Source organism: Electrona antarctica, assembly GCF_951216825.1.
Source record: "Electrona antarctica genome assembly, chromosome: 4".
NCBI lineage: Eukaryota > Metazoa > Chordata > Actinopteri > Myctophiformes > Myctophidae > Electrona > Electrona antarctica.
Window position 1 is genome coordinate 1,762,857 of NC_136809.1, and position 21,467 is coordinate 1,784,323.

General features: G+C 46.8%; 1 protein-coding gene across 3 annotated transcripts in view; it reads right to left on the bottom strand.

Moving 5' to 3' along the window:
• aplf (aprataxin and PNKP like factor) overlaps positions 1-21,467 on the bottom strand; it is a 43,279-nt gene that overhangs the window by 7,106 nt on the left and 14,706 nt on the right. For all 3 annotated transcript variants that reach the window (XM_079499078.1, XM_079499077.1, XM_079499079.1), the window contains 2 exons: positions 7,501-7,551; positions 418-493 (listed from right to left, as the gene is read on the bottom strand). In XM_079499078.1, the coding sequence (XP_079355204.1) occupies positions 418-493; positions 7,501-7,551 (127 nt within the window). The remainder of the gene's footprint in view (positions 1-417; positions 494-7,500; positions 7,552-21,467) is intronic.

Below are 21,467 nucleotides of genomic sequence, written 5' to 3' on the forward strand. Positions count from 1 at the left end.
TAGAAGTGGAGGCTCTCAGAGTCACAGACCTGTAGAAGTGGAGGCTCTCAGAGTCACAGACCTGTAGAAGTGGAGGCTCTCAGAGTTACAGACCTGTAGAAGTGGAGGCTCTCAGAGTCACAGACCTGTAGAAGTGGAGGCTCTCAGAGTCACAGACCTTTAGAAGTGGAGGCTCTCAGAGTCACAGACCTGTAGAAGTGGAGGCTCTCAGAGTCACACAGACCTGTAGAAGTGGAGGCTCTCAGAGTCACACAGACCTGTAGAAGTGGAGGCTCTCAGAGTCACAGACCTGTAGAAGTGGAGGCTCTCAGAGTCACAGACCTGTAGAAGTGGAGGCTCTCAGAGTCACAGACCTGTAGAAGTGGAGGCTCTCAGAGTTACAGACCTGTAGAAGTGGAGGCTCTCAGAGTTACAGACCTGTAGAAGTGGCTCCAGCTCCAGCTCCAGCTTCCATCCATGCTGGTAAAACTCGTCTCTTCTCTTCACAGGTTGTCTAGACAGAGAAACAGACAGTTTTATTTTTATTTGTTGAACATTATCCTTTCTTCAGTTTTCTGTAGGCATGTAACGATTCACTCAACTCACGATACGATTCACTCAACTCACGATACGATTCACTCAACTCACGATACGATTCACTCAACTCACGATACGATTCGTATCACGATATGAGGTTCACGATACGATTCTTCACGATATTAAAAATATATATATTTTAAAGAAAAATTACCGTTTTTTAAATTTTGTATAATTTATCTTCCACCCTGAGATGTTTTATTTAACTACATTGCAAAATAAGTAGCATTACTTTTGACAGTGCAGAAACATAATTGCCTTCCTTGATGAGCATCAACGACCATCATCACCTGGGCACAGTCACAGACACACACAGCTCCCCTCTACAGTCACAGACACACACAGCTCCCCTCTACAGTCACAGACACACACAGCTCCCCTCTACAGTCACAGACACACACAGCTCCCCTCTACAGTCACAGACACACACACAGCTCCCCTCTACAGTCACAGACACACACACAGCTCCCCTCTACAGTCACAGACACACACAGCTCCCCTCTACAGTCACAGACACACACAGCTCCCCTCTACAGTCACAGACACACACAGCTCCCCTCTACAGTCACAGTGAACTTATAGCAGGTCATGTAGACAGCACAATAATTGCATTGTATGTAGTCATAGCACATCATAGTACATATGTATAGCATAGTATAGTATATATGTATATTTAATATGTATAGTGTCATTATATAGATATGTTCTAGTTACGTTCTTAGCTTACGCATGTTTCTTGATAAATGCATTTTATATATGTGATGTATTCCCATACTTTTGTTCTTGCCTAATGTAAGTCGCTCTGGATTAAGAGCGTCTGCTAAATGCCTAAATTGTAAATTGTACAGACACACACAGCTCCCCTCTACAGTCACAGACACACAGCTCCCCTCTACAGTCACACACAGCTCCCCTCTACAGTCACACACAGCTCCCCTCTACAGTCACAGACACACACACACAGCTCCCCTCTACAGTCACAGACACACACACACAGCTCCCCTCTACAGTCACAGACACACACAGCTCCCCTCTACAGTCACAGACACACACAGCTCCCCTCTACAGTCAGACACACACAGCTCCTCTCTACAGTCACAGACACACACAGCTCCCCTCTACAGTCACAGACACACACAGCTCCCCTCTACAGTCACAGACACACACAGCTCCCCTCTACAGTCACAGACACACACAGCTCTCCTCTACAGTCACAGACACACACAGCTCCCCTCTACAGTCACAGACACACACAGCTCCCCTCTACAGTCACAGACACACACAGCTCCCCTCTACAGTCAGTCACACACAGCTCCCCTCTACAGTCACAGACACACACAGCTCCCCTCTACAGTCACAGACACACACAGCTCTCCTCTACAGTCACAGACACACACAGCTCCCCTCTACAGTCACAGACACACACAGCTCCCCTCTACAGTCACAGACACACACAGCTCTCCTCTACAGTCACAGACACACACAGCTCCCCTCTACAGTCACAGACACACACAGCTCTCCTCTACAGTCACATACACACACAGCTCCCCTCTACAGTCACAGACACACACAGCTCCCCTCTACAGTCACAGACACACACACAGCTCCCCTCTACAGTCAGTCACACACAGCTCCCCTCTACAGTCACAGACACACACAGCTCCCCTCTACAGTCACAGACACACACAGCTCCCCTCTACAGTCACAGACACACACACAGCTCCCCTCTACAGTCACAGACACACACAGCTCCTCTCTACAGTCAGACACACACAGCTCCTCTCTACAGTCACAGACACACACAGACACACACAGCTCCTCTCTACAGACACACACACAGCTCCCCTCTACAGTCACACACACACACAGCTCTCCTCTACAGTCACAGACACACACAGCTCCCCTCTACAGTCACAGACACACACAGCTCCCCTCTACAGTCACAGACACACACAGCTCCCCTCTACAGTCACAGACACACACAGCTCCCCTCCACAGTCACAGACACACACACAGCTCCCCTCTACAGTCAGACACACACAGCTCCCCTCTACAGTCACAGACACACACAGCTCCCCTCTACAGTCACAGACACACACAGCTCCCCTCTACAGTCACACACAGCTCCCCTCTACAGACACACACAGCTCCCCTCTACAGTCACAGACACACACCGCTCCCCTCTACAGTCACAGACACACACAGCTCCCCTCTACAGTCACAGACACACACAGCTCCCCTCTACAGTCACAGACACACACAGCTCCCCTCTACAGTCACAGACACACACAGCTCCTCTCTACAGTCACAGACACACACAGCTCCCCTCTACAGACACACACAGCTCCCCTCTACAGTCACAGACACACACAGCTCCCCTCTACAGTCACAGACACACACAGCTCCCCTCTACAGACACACACAGCTCCCCTCTACAGTCACAGACACACACAGCTCCCCTCTACAGTCACAGACACACACAGCTCCCCTCTACAGTCACAGACACACACAGCTCCCCTCTACAGTCACAGACACACACAGCTCCCCTCTACAGTCACAGACACACACAGCTCCCCTCTACAGACACACACAGCTCCCCTCTACAGTCACAGACACACACAGCTCCCCTCTACAGTCACAGACACACACAGCTCCCCTCTACAGTCACAGACACACACAGCTCCCCTCTACAGTCACAGACACACACAGCTCCCCTCTACAGTCACAGACACACACAGCTCCCCTCTACAGACACACACAGCTCCCCTCTACAGTCACAGACACACACAGCTCCCCTCTACAGTCACAGACACACACAGCTCCTCTCTACAGTCACAGACACACACAGCTCCCCTCTACAGTCACAGACACACACAGCTCCTCTCTACAGTCACAGACACACACAGCTCCCCTCTACAGACACACACAGCTCCCCTCTACAGTCACACACAGCTCCCCTCTACAGTCACAGACACACACACACAGCTCCCCTCTACAGTCACAGACACACACAGCTCCCCTCTACAGTCACAGACACACACAGCTCCCCTCTACAGACACACACAGCTCCCCTCTACAGTCACAGACACACACACACACAGCTCCCCTCTACAGTCACAGACACACACAGCTCCCCTCTACAGTCACAGACACACACAGCTCTCCTCTACAGTCACAGACACACACACAGCTCCCCTCTACAGACACACACAGCTCCCCTCTACAGTCACAGACACACACACACAGCTCCCCTCTACAGTCACAGACACACACAGCTCCCCTCTACAGTCACAGACACACACAGCTCCCCTCTACAGTCACAGACACACACAGCTCCCCTCTACAGTCACAGGCACACACAGCTCCCCTCTACAGTCACAGACACACACAGCTCCCCTCTACAGACACACACAGCTCCCCTCTACAGTCACAGACACACACAGCTCCCCTCTACAGTCACAGACACACACAGCTCCCCTCTACAGTCACAGACACACACAGCTCCCCTCTACAGTCACAGACACACACAGCTCCCCTCTACAGTCACAGACACACAGCTCCCCTCTACAGTCACATACACACACAGCTCCCCTATACAGTCACAGACACACACAGCTCCCCTCTACAGTCACAGACACACACAGCTCCCCTCTACAGACACACACAGCTCCCCTCTACAGTCACAGACACACACAGCTCCCCTCTACAGTCACAGACACACAGCTCCCCTCTACAGTCACAGACACACACAGCTCCCCTCTACAGTCACAGACACACACAGCTCCCCTCTACAGTCACAGACACACACAGCTCCCCTCTACAGTCACAGACACACAGCTCCCCTCTACAGTCAGTCACACACAGCTCCCCTCTACAGTCACAGACACACACACAGCTCCCCTCTACAGTCACACACAGCTCCCCTCTACAGTCACAGACACACAGCTCCCCTCTACAGTCACAGACACACACAGCTCCCCTCTACAGTCACAGACACACACAGCTCCCCTCTACAGTCACAGACACACACAGCTCCCCTCTACAGACACACACAGCTCCCCTCTACAGTCACAGACACACACAGCTCCCCTCTACAGTCACACACAGCTCCCCTCTACAGACACACACAGCTCCCCTCTACAGTCACAGACACACACAGCTCCCCTCTACAGTCACACACAGCTCCCCTCTACAGTCACAGACACACACAGCTCCCCTCTACAGTCACACACAGCTCCCCTCTACAGTCACACACAGCTCCCCTCTACAGTCACAGACACACACAGCTCCCCTCTACAGTCACACACAGCTCCCCTCTACAGTCACAGACACACACAGCTCCCCTCTACAGTCACAGACACACACAGCTCCCCTCTACAGTCACAGACACACAGCTCCCCTCTACAGTCACAGACACACACAGCTCCCCTCTACAGTCACAGACACACACAGCTCCCCTCTACAGTCACAGACACACACAGCTCCCCTCTACAGTCACAGACACACAGCTCCCCTCTACAGTCAGTCACACACAGCTCCCCTCTACAGTCACAGACACACACAGCTCCCCTCTACAGTCACACACAGCTCCCCTCTACAGTCACAGACACACAGCTCCCCTCTACAGTCACAGACACACACAGCTCCCCTCTACAGTCACAGACACACACAGCTCCCCTCTACAGTCACAGACACACACAGCTCCCCTCTACAGACACACACAGCTCCCCTCTACAGTCACAGACACACACAGCTCCCCTCTACAGTCACACACAGCTCCCCTCTACAGACACACACAGCTCCCCTCTACAGTCACAGACACACACAGCTCCCCTCTACAGTCACACACAGCTCCCCTCTACAGCCACACACAGCTCCCCTCTACAGTCACAGACACACACAGCTCCCCTCTACAGTCACACACAGCTCCCCATCTACAGTCACACACAGCTCCCCTCTACAGTCACACACAGCTCCCCTCTACAGTCACAGACACACACAGCTCCCCTCTACAGTCACACACAGCTCCCCTCTACAGTCACACACAGCTCCCCTCTACAGTCACACACAGCTCCCCTCTACAGTCACACACAGCTCCCCTCTACAGTCACACACAGCTCCCCTCTACAGTCACACACAGCTCCCCTCTACAGTCACACACAGCTCCCCTCTACAGTCACACACAGCTCCCCTCTACAGTCACACACAGCTCCCCTCTACAGTCACACACAGCTCCCCTCTACAGTCACACAGCTCCCCTCTACAGACACACACAGCTCCCCTCTACAGACACACACAGCTCCCCTCTACAGTCACACACAGCTCCCCTCTACAGTCACACACAGCTCCCCTCTACAGTCACACACAGCTCCCCTCTACAGTCACACACAGCTCCCCTCTACAGTCACACACAGCTCCCCTCTACAGTCACACACAGCTCCCCTCTACAGTCACACACAGCTCCCCTCTACAGTCACACACAGCTCCCCTCTACAGTCACACACAGCTCCCCTCTACAGTCACACAGCTCCCCTCTAGTCTACAGTGCTCTACTACTGAAAGTGACTCTCATTTCTCTCCAAAAGCACTTGAATATGATGGAATATGTCTAAAGCTCACATTTCACATCACACACTAGCCACCCTAAAAAAAAAAAAAAAAAGGAAAATCGATTTTTTTATTTCAATGAATCGATTCGAATTGATCCATATCGTCGGGATTAATATCGATATATATCGATATACGACATATGGTTACATGCCTAGTTTTCTGGTACTATTTACTGTCCGATCCGACACCAGAGTGACATTTAACCCATTTAGACATGAGGACGATTCTACAAAAAATGACTTCTAAATTCTGACAGTTTTCTGAAAAACCTTATGTTTCTGTATCAGTGGTTCTCAAACTATTTCATGTCAAGGACCCCCAGAAATTATATGTAATTGGCCGCCGACCCCCATCTGAAAACATGTAGTTCCAGGGACCTCCCAGAAGCAAAGATTTAGAGTTAAAAACGCTCTGAAAGAATATATATTCAAAGATTTGCGCCACATTTTCACGATTTAAAAAAAATAGCAGACCTACAAAGCTCATAGCGCGGCACTCGGTGCCGCGCTATGAGCTTGTAGATCTGCTATTTTCCAATAGCTAAAGTAGAACATAATCCTTAAAACCCAAAATGGGTTACATTTAAACACATCTAGGAAAGTACAAATGGAACCAAATGGACCCTTACTGGTCCATTTGGTTCCATTTGTAACACTCTGAGAATCGTGTGGTCGTTTAATTAACAGCTTTGAGAACCACTGATTTAGGAAGAAAGAAATACATTCCATGAATACTTAAATAATTAAAGTTAGTAAAATAATAATTTAATAATTTAAATAGTGCAGTTTGTCACATTGTTTGCTGCGTCCTTCTGCCATTTGCCTGTCTACTTCCTGATTGGTTAGTCATTTCGAGCATTTTTTTTGGTTTGTTTCTTTCGACCAATGACAAAGCTTCTATAGGAACATCATGAATGCAGATTGCGCCCCCTAGTGTGTCACAGAGGGAGTGTTTTTGTCGTTGCAGGCTGTTTACCAAAGAAATAAATAATAATAAAAAAGTGCCATTAAACTTTTGACATATTATTGCTTATAGGTAATAATGAATAATAATGTAAACATGTTTTCAGATGGGGGTCGGCGGCCAAATAAAGATATGTTTTGGGGGTCCTTGACATGAAAATGGAGCATAACAACACTACAGGCAAAAGGAGCCATCTTGTGGCAATAGACTGTAACAGCAGTCTGATTACAAAATAATACAGCCATCATCTGTTAAAATTAATTGAACGGTCAAACCGAGAATCCGCCCAACCTTAATTAAGTACTTCAATGGTACTTAAGTACAGTATTTAGTTACTTCCTTACAGCTCACCTTATTGATGCTGCTGTCATCTTCATCATCTTCCTCTTCCTCATTCTTCACCTGTCAGTTAATACAATATTAATTCATATTATAATGAATATATCCTTCTCATTCTTCACCTGTCAGTTAATACAATATTAATTCATATTATAATGAATATATCCTTCTCATTCTTCACCTGTCACAGTTAATACAATATTAATTCATATTATAATGAATATATCCTTCTCATTCTTCAGCTGTCACAGTTAATACAATATTAATTCATATTATAATGAATATATCCTTCTCATTCTTCAGCTGTCACAGTTAATACAATATTAATTCATATTATAATGAATATATCCTTCTCATTCTTCACCTGTCACAGTTAATACAATATTAATTCATATTATAATGAATATATCCTTCTCATTCTTCACCTGTCAGTTAATACAATATGAATTCATATTATAATGAATATATCCTTCTCATTCTTCACCTGTCACAGTTAATACAATATTAATTCATATTATAATGAATATATCCTTCTCATTCTTCAGCTGTCACAGTTAATACAATATTAATTCATATTATAATGAATATATCCTTCTCATTCTTCACCTGTCACAGTTAATACAATATTAATTCATATTATAATGAATATATCCTTCTCATTCTTCACCTGTCAGTTAATACAATATGAATTCATATTATAATGAATATAATCCTTCATACAAACGATCAATACATGCATTAATCGTTTCCTGTTACATAACCCTCCAGACAGTTACATTCAACCACGACAATAAATACAGATTCCTGTTTTGACTATAGTTGTGTATATTCGTACATCTCTAATTGTTTTGATGAATTGAACAAGGTGGACCCTCTTGTAAACAAGTGTAGTGCTTTATGGTGTCGTCCACTCACAGTTAACAGTTGTATTGAGTTGTACTTGAAATGTACTGTAATTCTGCAAACCGTTAATAAATCAATCAATCAATCAATCAAAAAGACCTGCTGTTCCCGTTTCATAAACAAGCACTGTCTGTTCCCACTGTTATCAACCCACCAGATCACTGTTATCAACCCACCAGACCACTGTTATCAACCCACCAGACCACTGTTATCAACCCACCAGACCACTGTTATCAACCCACCAGACCACTGTTATCAACCCACCAGACCACTGTTATCAACCCACCAGATCACTGTTATCAACCCACCAGACCACTGTTATCAACCCACCAGACCACTGTTATCAACCCACCAGACCGCAGCGATCACTGTTATCAACCCACCAGACCACAGCGATCACTGTTATCAACCCACCAGACCGCAGCGATCACTGTTATCAACCCACCAGACCACTGTTATCAACCCACCAGACCACTGTTATCAACCCACCAGACCGCAGCGATCACTGTTATCAATCCACCAGACCACTGTTATCAACCCACCAGACCACTGTTATCAACCCACCAGACCACTGTTATCAACCCACCAGACCACAGCGATCACTGTTATCAACCCACCAGACCGCAGCGATCACTGTTATCAACCCACCAGACCACTGTTATCAACCCACCAGACCACTGTTATCAACCCACCAGACCACAGCGATCACTGTTATCAACCCACCAGACCACAGCGATCACTGTTATCAACCCACCAGACCACTGTTATCAACCCACCAGACCACAGCGATCACTGTTATCAACCCACCAGACCACTGTTATCAACCCACCAGACCACTGTTATCAACCCACCAGACCACTGTTATCAACCCACCAGACCACTGTTATCAACCCACCAGACCACAGCGATCACTGTTATCAACCCACCAGACCACTGTTATCAACCCACCAGACCACAGCGATCACTGTTATCAACCCACCAGACCACAGCGATCACTGTTATCAACCCACCAGACCACTGTTATCAACCCACCAGATCACTGTTATCAACCCACCAGACCACTGTTATCAACCCACCAGATCACTGTTATCAACCCACCAGACCACTGTTATCAACCCACCAGACCACTGTTATCAACCCACCAGACCACAGCGATCACTGTTATCAACCCACCAGACCACAGCGATCACTGTTATCAACCCACCAGACCGCAGCGATCACTGTTATCAACCCACCAGATCACTGTTATCAACCCACCAGACCACTGTTATCAACCCACCAGATCACTGTTATCAACCCACCAGACCACTGTTATCAACCCACCAGACCACTGTTATCAACCCACCAGACCACTGTTATCAACCCACCAGACCACTGTTATCAACCCACCAGATCACTGTTATCAACCCACCAGATCACTGTTATCAACCCACCAGATCACTGTTATCAACCCACCAGATCACTGTTATCAACCCACCAGACCACTGTTATCAACCCACCAGACCACTGTTATCAACCCACCAGATCACTGTTATCAACCCACCAGATCACTGTTATCAACCCACCAGATCACTGTTATCAACCCACCAGATCACTGTTATCAACCCACCAGACCACTGTTATCAACCCACCAGACCACTGTTATCAACCCACCAGACCACTGTTATCAACCCACCAGATCACTGTTATCAACCCACCAGACCACTGTTATCAACCCACCAGACCACTGTTATCAACCCACCAGATCACTGTCATCAACCCACCAGACCACTGTTATCAACCCACCAGATCACTGTTATCAACCCACCAGATCACTGTTATCAACCCACCAGACCACTGTTATCAACCCACCAGACCACTGTTATCAACCCACCAGATCACTGTTATCAACCCACCAGATCACTGTTATCAACCCACCAGACCGCAGCGATCACTGTTATCAACCCACCAGATCACTGTTATCAACCCACCAGACCACTGTTATCAACCCACCAGACCACTGTTATCAACCCACCAGACCACTGTTATCAACCCACCAGACCACTGTTATCAACCCACCAGACCACTGTTATCAACCCACCAGACCACTGTTATCAACCCACCAGATCACTGTTATCAACCCACCAGACCACTGTTATCAACCCACCAGATCACTGTTATCAACCCACCAGACCACTGTTATCAACCCACCAGACCACTGTTATCAACCCACCAGACCACTGTTATCAACCCACCAGACCACAGCGATCACTGTTATCAACCCACCAGATCACTGTTATCAACCCACCAGACCACTGTTATCAACCCACCAGACCACTGTTATCAACCCACCAGACCACTGTTATCAACCCACCAGACCACTGTTATCAACCCACCAGACCACTGTTATCAACCCACCAGACCACAGCGATCACTGTTATCAACCCACCAGACCACAGCGATCACTGTTATCAACCCACCAGACCACTGTTATCAACCCACCAGACCACTGTTATCAACCCACCAGACCACTGTTATCAACCCACCAGACCACTGTTATCAACCCACCAGACCACTGTTATCAACCCACCAGACCACTGTTATCAACCCACCAGACCACTGTTATCAACCCACCAGACCACTGTTATCAACCCACCAGACCACAGCGATCACTGTTATCAACCCACCAGACCGCAGCGATCACTGTTATCAACCCACCAGACCGCAGCGATCACTGTTATCAACCCACCAGACCACTGTTATCAACCCACCAGACCACAGCGATCACTGTTATCAACCCACCAGACCACAGCGATCACTGTTATCAACCCACCAGACCGCAGCGATCACTGTTATCAACCCACCAGACCACTGTTATCAACCCACCAGATCACTGTTATCAACCCACCAGACCACTGTTATCAACCCACCAGATCACTGTTATCAACCCACCAGATCACTGTTATCAACCCACCAGACCGCATCGATCACTGTTATCAACCCACCAGACCGCAGCGATCACTGTTATCAACCCACCAGACCACTGTTATCAACCCACCAGATCACTGTTATCAACCCACCAGACCACTGTTATCAACCCACCAGATCACTGTTATCAACCCACCAGACCACTGTTATCAACCCACCAGATCACTGTTATCAACCCACCAGACCACTGTTATCAACCCACCAGATCACTGTTATCAACCCACCAGATCACTGTTATCAACCCACCAGATCACTGTTATCAACCCACCAGACCACTGTTATCAACCCACCAGATCACTGTTATCAACCCACCAGATCACTGTTATCAACCCACCAGACCGCATCGATCACTGTTATCAACCCACCAGACCGCATCGATCACTGTTATCAACCCACCAGACCACTGTTATCAACCCACCAGATCACTGTTATCAACCCACCAGACCACTGTTATCAACCCACCAGACCACTGTTATCAACCCACCAGATCACTGTTATCAACCCACCAGATCACTGTTATCAACCCACCAGACCACTGTTATCAATCCACCAGATCACTGTTATCAACCCACCAGACCACTGTTATCAACCCACCAGACCACTGTTATCAACCCACCAGATCACTGTTATCAACCCACCAGATCACTGTTATCAACCCACCAGACCACTGTTATCAACCCACCAGATCACTGTTATCAACCCACCAGATCACTGTTATCAACCCACCAGATCACTGTTATCAACCCACCAGACCACTGTTATCAACCCACCAGATCACTGTTATCAACCCACCAGATCACTGTTATCAACCCACCAGATCACTGTTATCAACCCACCAGATCACTGTTATCAACCCACCAGATCACTGTTATCAACCCACCAGATCACTGTTATCAACCCACCAGACCACTGTTATCAACCCACCAGACCACTGTTATCAACCCACCAGATCACTGTTATCAACCCACCAGATCACTGTTATCAACCCACCAGATCACTGTTATCAACCCACCAGACCACTGTTATCAACCCACCAGATCACTGTTATCAACCCACCAGATCACTGTTATCAACCCACCAGATCACTGTTATCAACCCACCAGATCACTGTTATCAACCCACCAGATCACTGTTATCAACCCACCAGATCACTGTTATCAACCCACCAGACCACTGTTATCAACCCACCAGATCACTGTTATCAACCCACCAGATCACTGTTATCAACCCACCAGATCACTGTTATCAACCCACCAGATCACTGTTATCAACCCACCAGATCACTGTTATCAACCCACCAGATCACTGTTATCAACCCACCAGATCACTGTTATCAACCCACCAGATCACTGTTATCAACCCACCAGATCACTGTTATCAACCCACCAGATCACTGTTATCAACCCACCAGATCACTGTTATCAACCCACCAGATCACTGTTATCAACCCACCAGATCACTGTTATCAACCCACCAGATCACTGTTATCAACCCACCAGACCACTGTTATCAACCCACCAGACCACTGTTATCAACCCACCAGATCACTGTTATCAACCCACCAGATCACTGTTATCAACCCACCAGATCACTGTTATCAACCCACCAGATCACTGTTATCAACCCACCAGACCACTGTTATCAACCCACCAGATCACTGTTATCAACCCACCAGATCACTGTTATCAACCCACCAGACCACTGTTATCAACCCACCAGATCACTGTTATCAACCCACCAGATCACTGTTATCAACCCACCAGATCACTGTTATCAACCCACCAGACCACTGTTATCAACCCACCAGATCACTGTTATCAACCCACCAGATCACTGTTATCAACCCACCAGATCACTGTTATCAACCCACCAGATCACTGTTATCAACCCACCAGACCACTGTTATCAACCCACCAGATCACTGTTATCAACCCACCAGATCACTGTTATCAACCCACCAGATCACTGTTATCAACCCACCAGATCACTGTTATCAACCCACCAGACCACTGTTATCAACCCACCAGACCACTGTTATCAACCCACCAGATCACTGTTATCAACCCACCAGACCACTGTTATCAACCCACCAGACCACTGTTATCAACCCACCAGACCACTGTTATCAACCCACCAGACCACTGTTATCAACCCACCAGACCACTGTTATCAACCCACCAGATCACTGTTATCAACCCACCAGACCACTGTTATCAACCCACCAGACCACTGTTATCAACCCACCAGATCACTGTTATCAACCCACCAGACCACTGTTATCAACCCACCAGATCACTGTTATCAACCCACCAGACCACTGTTATCAACCCACCAGATCACTGTTATCAACCCACCAGACCACTGTTATCAACCCACCAGATCACTGTTATCAACCCACCAGATCACTGTTATCAACCCACCAGACCACTGTTATCAACCCACCAGACCACTGTTATCAACCCACCAGATCACTGTTATCAACCCACCAGACCACTGTTATCAACCCACCAGATCACTGTTATCAACCCACCAGACCACTGTTATCAACCCACCAGATCACTGTTATCAACCCACCAGACCACTGTTATCAACCCACCAGATCACTGTTATCAACCCACCAGACCACTGTTATCAACCCACCAGATCACTGTTATCAACCCACCAGATCACTGTTATCAACCCACCAGACCACTGTTATCAACCCACCAGACCACTGTTATCAACCCACCAGATCACTGTTATCAACCCACCAGACCACTGTTATCAACCCACCAGATCACTGTTATCAACCCACCAGACCACTGTTATCAACCCACCAGATCACTGTTATCAACCCACCAGATCACTGTTATCAACCCACCAGACCACTGTTATCAACCCACCAGATCACTGTTATCAACCCACCAGACCACTGTTATCAACCCACCAGATCACTGTTATCAACCCACCAGATCACTGTTATCAACCCACCAGACCACTGTTATCAACCCACCAGACCACTGTTATCAACCCACCAGATCACTGTTATCAACCCACCAGACCACTGTTATCAACCCACCAGATCACTGTTATCAACCCACCAGATCACTGTTATCAACCCACCAGATCACTGTTATCAACCCACCAGACCACTGTTATCAACCCACCAGATCACTGTTATCAACCCACCAGACCACTGTTATCAACCCACCAGACCACTGTTATCAACCCACCAGATCACTGTTATCAACCCACCAGACCACTGTTATCAACCCACCAGACCACTGTTATCAACCCACCAGACCACTGTTATCAACCCACCAGATCACTGTTATCAACCCACCAGACCACTGTTATCAACCCACCAGACCACAGCGATCACTGTTATCAACCCACCAGACCGCAGCGATGGGAAAACAACCGGATTAAGGTTGGCGAACATGCGCTAATGTTGGGACCACGATGCGACGTGCTTGCAGTTATGTTGAGGTGAGGGTATGAAGAGGCTGGTCGTTTCTCAGTATAGGCTCATAAGATCAGGTTAAGGTGTTATCAACGCCCATCACAGCCAGTAGGCTCCAGACTAGGCATGCCGCGGTTTACCGAATTTCGGTAATACCGCGACAGGAACAGCCACGGTGTTGATACCGTGAGATTTCCGAGCTTACGGTATTTTAATACAGCGTTGGTGGGCGGCGCATGCTGCGCATGCAGTGCAACTCCACTCCCAGACTATGGCAAAACATTTATTTTCACCACACAGCTGCAGTAGATTGAAAAGTTGCTTCCTACCTTTGAGTTAGTGTTGCTGAAAGACACCCAGATCCAATTGTATATTCCATATTTCCACATGTACTAAACTAAAAGTGTGAACTGTCAAGTGTCACATCTTTTTTTTTCTTCTTTTTTTTTTAATATAAATACAGTGGAATACCGAGGTATAGGTTTTCAATACCGGCACCGTACCGTACTGTAAAATCTCATACCGTGGCATGCCTACTCCAGACTACATGCAGTAACGTCCGATCGGCGTAATACGTTTAACCTACTGGGAATTATCACTTGGTTTTCGGTCGAAACGGCTCCACTGTTTATGAAACGGGAACAGCAGATCTTCTGTTTATGAAACGGGAACAGCAGGTCTGTTTATGAAACGGGAACAGCAGGTCTGTTTATGAAACGGGAACAGCAGGTCTTCTGTTTATGAAACGGGAACAGCAGGTCTGTTTATGAAACGGGAACAGCAGATCTGTTTATGAAACGGGAACAGCAGGTCTGTTTATGAAACGGGAACAGCAGATCTGTTTATGAAACGGGAACAGCAGGTCTGTTTATGAAACGGGAACAGCAGGTCTTGTTTATGAAACGGGAACAGCAGATCTGTTTATGAAACGGGAACAGCAGGTCTTCTGTTTATGAAACGGGAACAGCAGGTCTTCTGTTTATGAAACGGGAACAGCAGGTCTTCTGTTTATGAAACGGGAACAGCAGATCTGTTTATGAAACGGGAACAGCAGGTCTGTTTATGAAACGGGAACAGCAGGTCTTCTGTTTATGAAACGGGAACAGCAGGTCTTCTGTTTATGAAACGGGAACAGCAGATCTGTTTATGAAACGGGAACAGCAGGTCTTCTGTTTATGAAACGGGAACAGCAGGTCTTCTGTTTATGAAACGGGAACAGCAGGTCTGTTTATGAAACGGGAACAGCAGGTCTGTTTATGAAACGGGAACAGCAGGTCTGTTTATGAAACAGGAACAGCAGGTCTGTTTATGAAACGGGAACAGCAGATCTTGTTTATGAAACGGGAACAGCAGGTCTGTTTATGAAACGGGAACAGCAGGTCTGTTTATGAAACGGGAACAGCAGATCTTGTTTATGAAACGGGAACAGCAGATCTTGTTTATGAAACGGGAACAGCAGGTCTTCTGTTTATGAAACGGGAACAGCAGGTCTGTTTATGAAACGGGAACAGCAGGTCTGTTTATGAAACGGGAACAGCAGGTCTGTTTATGAAACGGGAACAGCAGGTCTGTTTATGAAACGGGAACAGCAGGTCTGTTTATGAAACGGGAACAGCAGGTCTTGTTTATGAAACGGGAACAGCAGGTCTTCTGTTTATGAAACGGGAACAGCAGGTCTGTTTATGAAACGGGAACAGCAGATCTGTTTATGAAACGGGAACAGCAGGTCTGTTTATGAAACGGGAACAGCAGGTCTTGTTTATGAAACGGGAACAGCAGGTCTTGTTTATGAAACGGGAACAGCAGGTCTTCTGTTTATGAAACGGGAACAGCAGGTCTGTTTATGAAACGGGAACAGCAGGTCTGTTTATGAAACGGGAACAGCAGGTCTGTTTATGAAACGGGAACAGCAGGTCTTCTGTTTATGAAACGGGAACAGCAGATCTGTTTATGAAACGGGAACAGCAGGTCTGTTTATGAAACGGGAACAGCAGATCTTGTTTATGAAACGGGAACAGCAGGTCTGTTTATGAAACGGGAACAGCAGGTCTTGTTTATGAAACAGGAACAGCAGATCTTGTTTATGAAACGGGAACAGCAGGTCTGTTTATAAAACGGGAACAGCAGATCTTGTTTATGAAACGGGAACAGCAGGTCTGTTTATGAAACGGGAACAGCAGGTCTGTTTATAAAACGGGAACAGCAGGTCTTCTGTTTATGAAACGGGAACAGCAGGTCTTGTTTATGAAACGGGAACAGCAGATCTGTTTATGAAACGGGAACAGCAGGTCTGTTTATGAAACGGGAACAGCAGGTCTTCTGTTTATGAAACGGGAACAGCAGGTCTGTTTATGAAACGGGAACAGCAGGTCTTCTGTTTATGAAACGGGAACAGCAGGTCTTCTGTTTATGAAACGGGAACAGCAGATCTGTTTATGAAACGGGAACAGCAGGTCTGTTTATGAAACGGGAACAGCAGGTCTTGTTTATGAAACGGGAACAGCAGGTCTTGTTTATGAAACGGGAACAGCAGGTCTTCTGTTTATGAAACGGGAACAGCAGGTCTGTTTATGAAACGGGAACAGCAGGTCTGTTTATGAAACGGGAACAGCAGGTCTGTTTATGAAACGGGAACAGCAGGTCTGTTTATGAAACGGGAACAGCAGGTCTGTTTATGAAACGGGAACAGCAGGTCTTGTTTATGAAACGGGAACAGCAGGTCTTGTTTATGAAACGGGAACAGCAGGTCTTCTGTTTATGAAACGGGAACAGCAGGTCTGTTTATGAAACGGGAACAGCAGGTCTGTTTATGAAACGGGAACAGCAGGTCTGTTTATGAAACGGGAACAGCAGGTCTTCTGTTTATGAAACGGGAACAGCAGGTCTGTTTATGAAACGGGAACAGCAGGTCTTGTTTATGAAACGGGAACAGCAGGTCTTCTGTTTATGAAACGGGAACAGCAGATCTGTTTATGAAACGGGAACAGCAGGTCTGTTTATGAAACGGGAACAGCAGGTCTTGTTTATGAAACGGGAACAGCAGGTCTTCTGTTTATGAAACGGGAACAGCAGGTCTTCTGTTTATGAAACGGGAACAGCAGGTCTGTTTATGAAACGGGAACAGCAGGTCTGTTTATGAAACGGGAACAGCAGGTCTGTTTATGAAACAGGAACAGCAGGTCTGTTTATGAAACGGGAACAGCAGATCTTGTTTATGAAACGGGAACAGCAGGTCTGTTTATGAAACGGGAACAGCAGGTCTGTTTATGAAACGGGAACAGCAGATCTTGTTTATGAAACGGGAACAGCAGATCTTGTTTATGAAACGGGAACAGCAGGTCTTCTGTTTATGAAACGGGAACAGCAGGTCTGTTTATGAAACGGGAACAGCAGGTCTGTTTATGAAACGGGAACAGCAGGTCTGTTTATGAAACGGGAACAGCAGGTCTGTTTATGAAACGGGAACAGCAGGTCTGTTTATGAAACGGGAACAGCAGGTCTGTTTATGAAACGGGAACAGCAGGTCTGTTTATGAAACGGGAACAGCAGGTCTTGTTTATGAAACGGGAACAGCAGGTCTGTTTATGAAACGGGAACAGCAGGTCTTGTTTATGAAACGGGAACAGCAGGTCTTGTTTATGAAACGGGAACAGCAGGTCTGTTTATGAAACGGGAACAGCAGGTCTGTTTATGAAACGGGAACAGCAGGTCTGTTTATGAAACGGGAACAGCAGGTCTGTTTATGAAACGGGAACAGCAGGTCTTGTTTATGAAACGGGAACAGCAGGTCTTCTGTTTATGAAACGGGAACAGCAGGTCTGTTTATGAAACGGGAACAGCAGATCTGTTTATGAAACGGGAACAGCAGGTCTGTTTATGAAACGGGAACAGCAGGTCTTGTTTATGAAACGGGAACAGCAGGTCTTGTTTATGAAACGGGAACAGCAGGTCTTCTGTTTATGAAACGGGAACAGCAGGTCTGTTTATGAAACGGGAACAGCAGGTCTGTTTATGAAACGGGAACAGCAGGTCTGTTTATGAAACGGGAACAGCAGGTCTTCTGTTTATGAAACGGGAACAGCAGATCTGTTTATGAAACGGGAACAGCAGGTCTGTTTATGAAACGGGAACAGCAGATCTTGTTTATGAAACGGGAACAGCAGGTCTGTTTATGAAACGGGAACAGCAGGTCTTGTTTATGAAACAGGAACAGCAGATCTTGTTTATGAAACGGGAACAGCAGGTCTGTTTATAAAACGGGAACAGCAGATCTTGTTTATGAAACGGGAACAGCAGGTCTGTTTATGAAACGGGAACAGCAGGTCTGTTTATAAAACGGGAACAGCAGGTCTTCTGTTTATGAAACGGGAACAGCAGGTCTTGTTTATGAAACGGGAACAGCAGATCTGTTTATGAAACGGGAACAGCAGGTCTGTTTATGAAACGGGAACAGCAGGACTTCTGTTTATGAAACGGGAACAGCAGGTCTGTTTATGAAACGGGAACAGCAGGACTTCTGTTTATGAAACGGGAACAGCAGATCTGTTTATGAAACGGGAACAGCAGGTCTGTTTATGAAACGGGAACAGCAGGTCTGTTTATGAAACGGGAACAGCAGGTCTGTTTATGAAACGGGAACAGCAGGTCTGTTTATGAAACGGGAACAGCAGGTCTGTTTATGAAACGGGAACAGCAGGTCTTCTGTTTATGAAACGGGAACAGCAGATCTTGTTTATGAAACGGGAACAGCAGGTCTGTTTATGAAACGGGAACAGCAGGTCTGTTTATGAAACGGGAACAGCAGGTCTTGTTTATGAAACAGGAACAGCAGATCTTGTTTATGAAACGGGAACAGCAGGTCTGTTTATAAAACGGGAACAGCAGATCTTGTTTATGAAACGGGAACAGCAGGTCTGTTTATGAAACGGGAACAGCAGGTCTGTTTATAAAACGGGAACAGCAGGTCTTCTGTTTATGAAACGGGAACAGCAGGTCTTGTTTATGAAACGGGAACAGCAGATCTGTTTATGAAACGGGAACAGCAGGTCTGTTTATGAAACGGGAACAGCAGGACTTCTGTTTATGAAACGGGAACAGCAGGTCTGTTTATGAAACGGGAACAGCAGGTCTGTTTATGAAACGGGAACAGCAGGTCTTCTGTTTATGAAACGGGAACAGCAGATCTGTTTATGAAACGGGAACAGCAGGTCTGTTTATGAAACGGGAACAGCAGGTCTGTTTATGAAACGGGAACAGCAGGTCTGTTTATGAAACGGGAACAGCAGGTCTGTTTATGAAACGGGAACAGCAGGTCTGTTTATGAAACGGGAACAGCAGGTCTTCTGTTTATGAAACGGGAACAGCAGATCTTGTTTATGAAACGGGAACAGCAGGTCTGTTTATGAAACGGGAACAGCAGGTCTGTTTATGAAACGGGAACAGCAGGTCTTGTTTATGAAACGGGAACAGCAGGTCTTCTGTTTATGAAACGGGAACAGCAGGTCTTCTGTTTATGAAACGGGAACAGCAGGTCTTCTGTTTATGAAACGGGAACAGCAGGTCTGTTTATGAAACGGGAACAGCAGGTCTGTTTATGAAACGGGAACAGCAGGTCTTCTGTTTATGAAACGGGAACAGCAGGTCTTCTGTTTATGAAACGGGAACAGCAGGTCTGTTTATGAAACGGGAACAGCAGATCTGTTTATGAAACGGGAACAGCAGGTCTGTTTATGAAACGGGAACAGCAGGTCTGTTTATGAAACGGGAACAGCAGGTCTGTTTATGAAACGGGAACAGCAGGTCTGTTTATGAAACGGGAACAGCAGGTCTTCTGTTTATGAAACGGGAACAGCAGATCTGTTTATGAAACGGGAACAGCAGGTCTGTTTATGAAACGGGAACAGCAGGACTTCTGTTTATGAAACGGGAACAGCAGGTCTGTTTATGAAACGGGAACAGCAGGTCTGTTTATGAAACGGGAACAGCAGGTCTGTTTATGAAACGGGAACAGCAGATCTGTTTATGAAACGGGAACAGCAGGTCTGTTTATGAAACGGGAACAGCAGATCTGTTTATGAAACGGGAACAGCAGGTCTGTTTATGAAACGGGAACAGCAGATCTGTTTATGAAACGGGAACAGCAGGTCTTCTGTTTATGAAACGGGAACAGCAGGTCTGTTTATGAAACGGGAACAGCAGGTCTTCTGTTTATGAAACGGGAACAGCAGATCTGTTTATGAAACGGGAACAGCAGGTCTGTTTATGAAACGGGAACAGCAGGTCTGTTTATGAAACGGGAACAGCAGGTCTTCTGTTTATGAAACGGGAACAGCAGGTCTGTTTATGAAACGGGAACAGCAGGTCTTCTGTTTATGAAACGGGAACAGCAGGTCTGTTTATGAAACGGGAACAGCAGGTCTGTTTATGAAACGGGAACAGCAGGTCTGTTTATGAAACGGGAACAGCAGGTCTGTTTATGAAACGGGAACAGCAGGTCTGTTTATGAAACGGGAACAGCAGGTCTGTTTATGAAACGGGAACAGCAGATCTGTTTATGAAACGGGAACAGCAGGTCTGTTTATGAAACGGGAACAGCAGGTCTGTTTATGAAACGGGAACAGCAGATCTGTTTATGAAACGGGAACAGCAGGTCTGTTTATGAAACGGG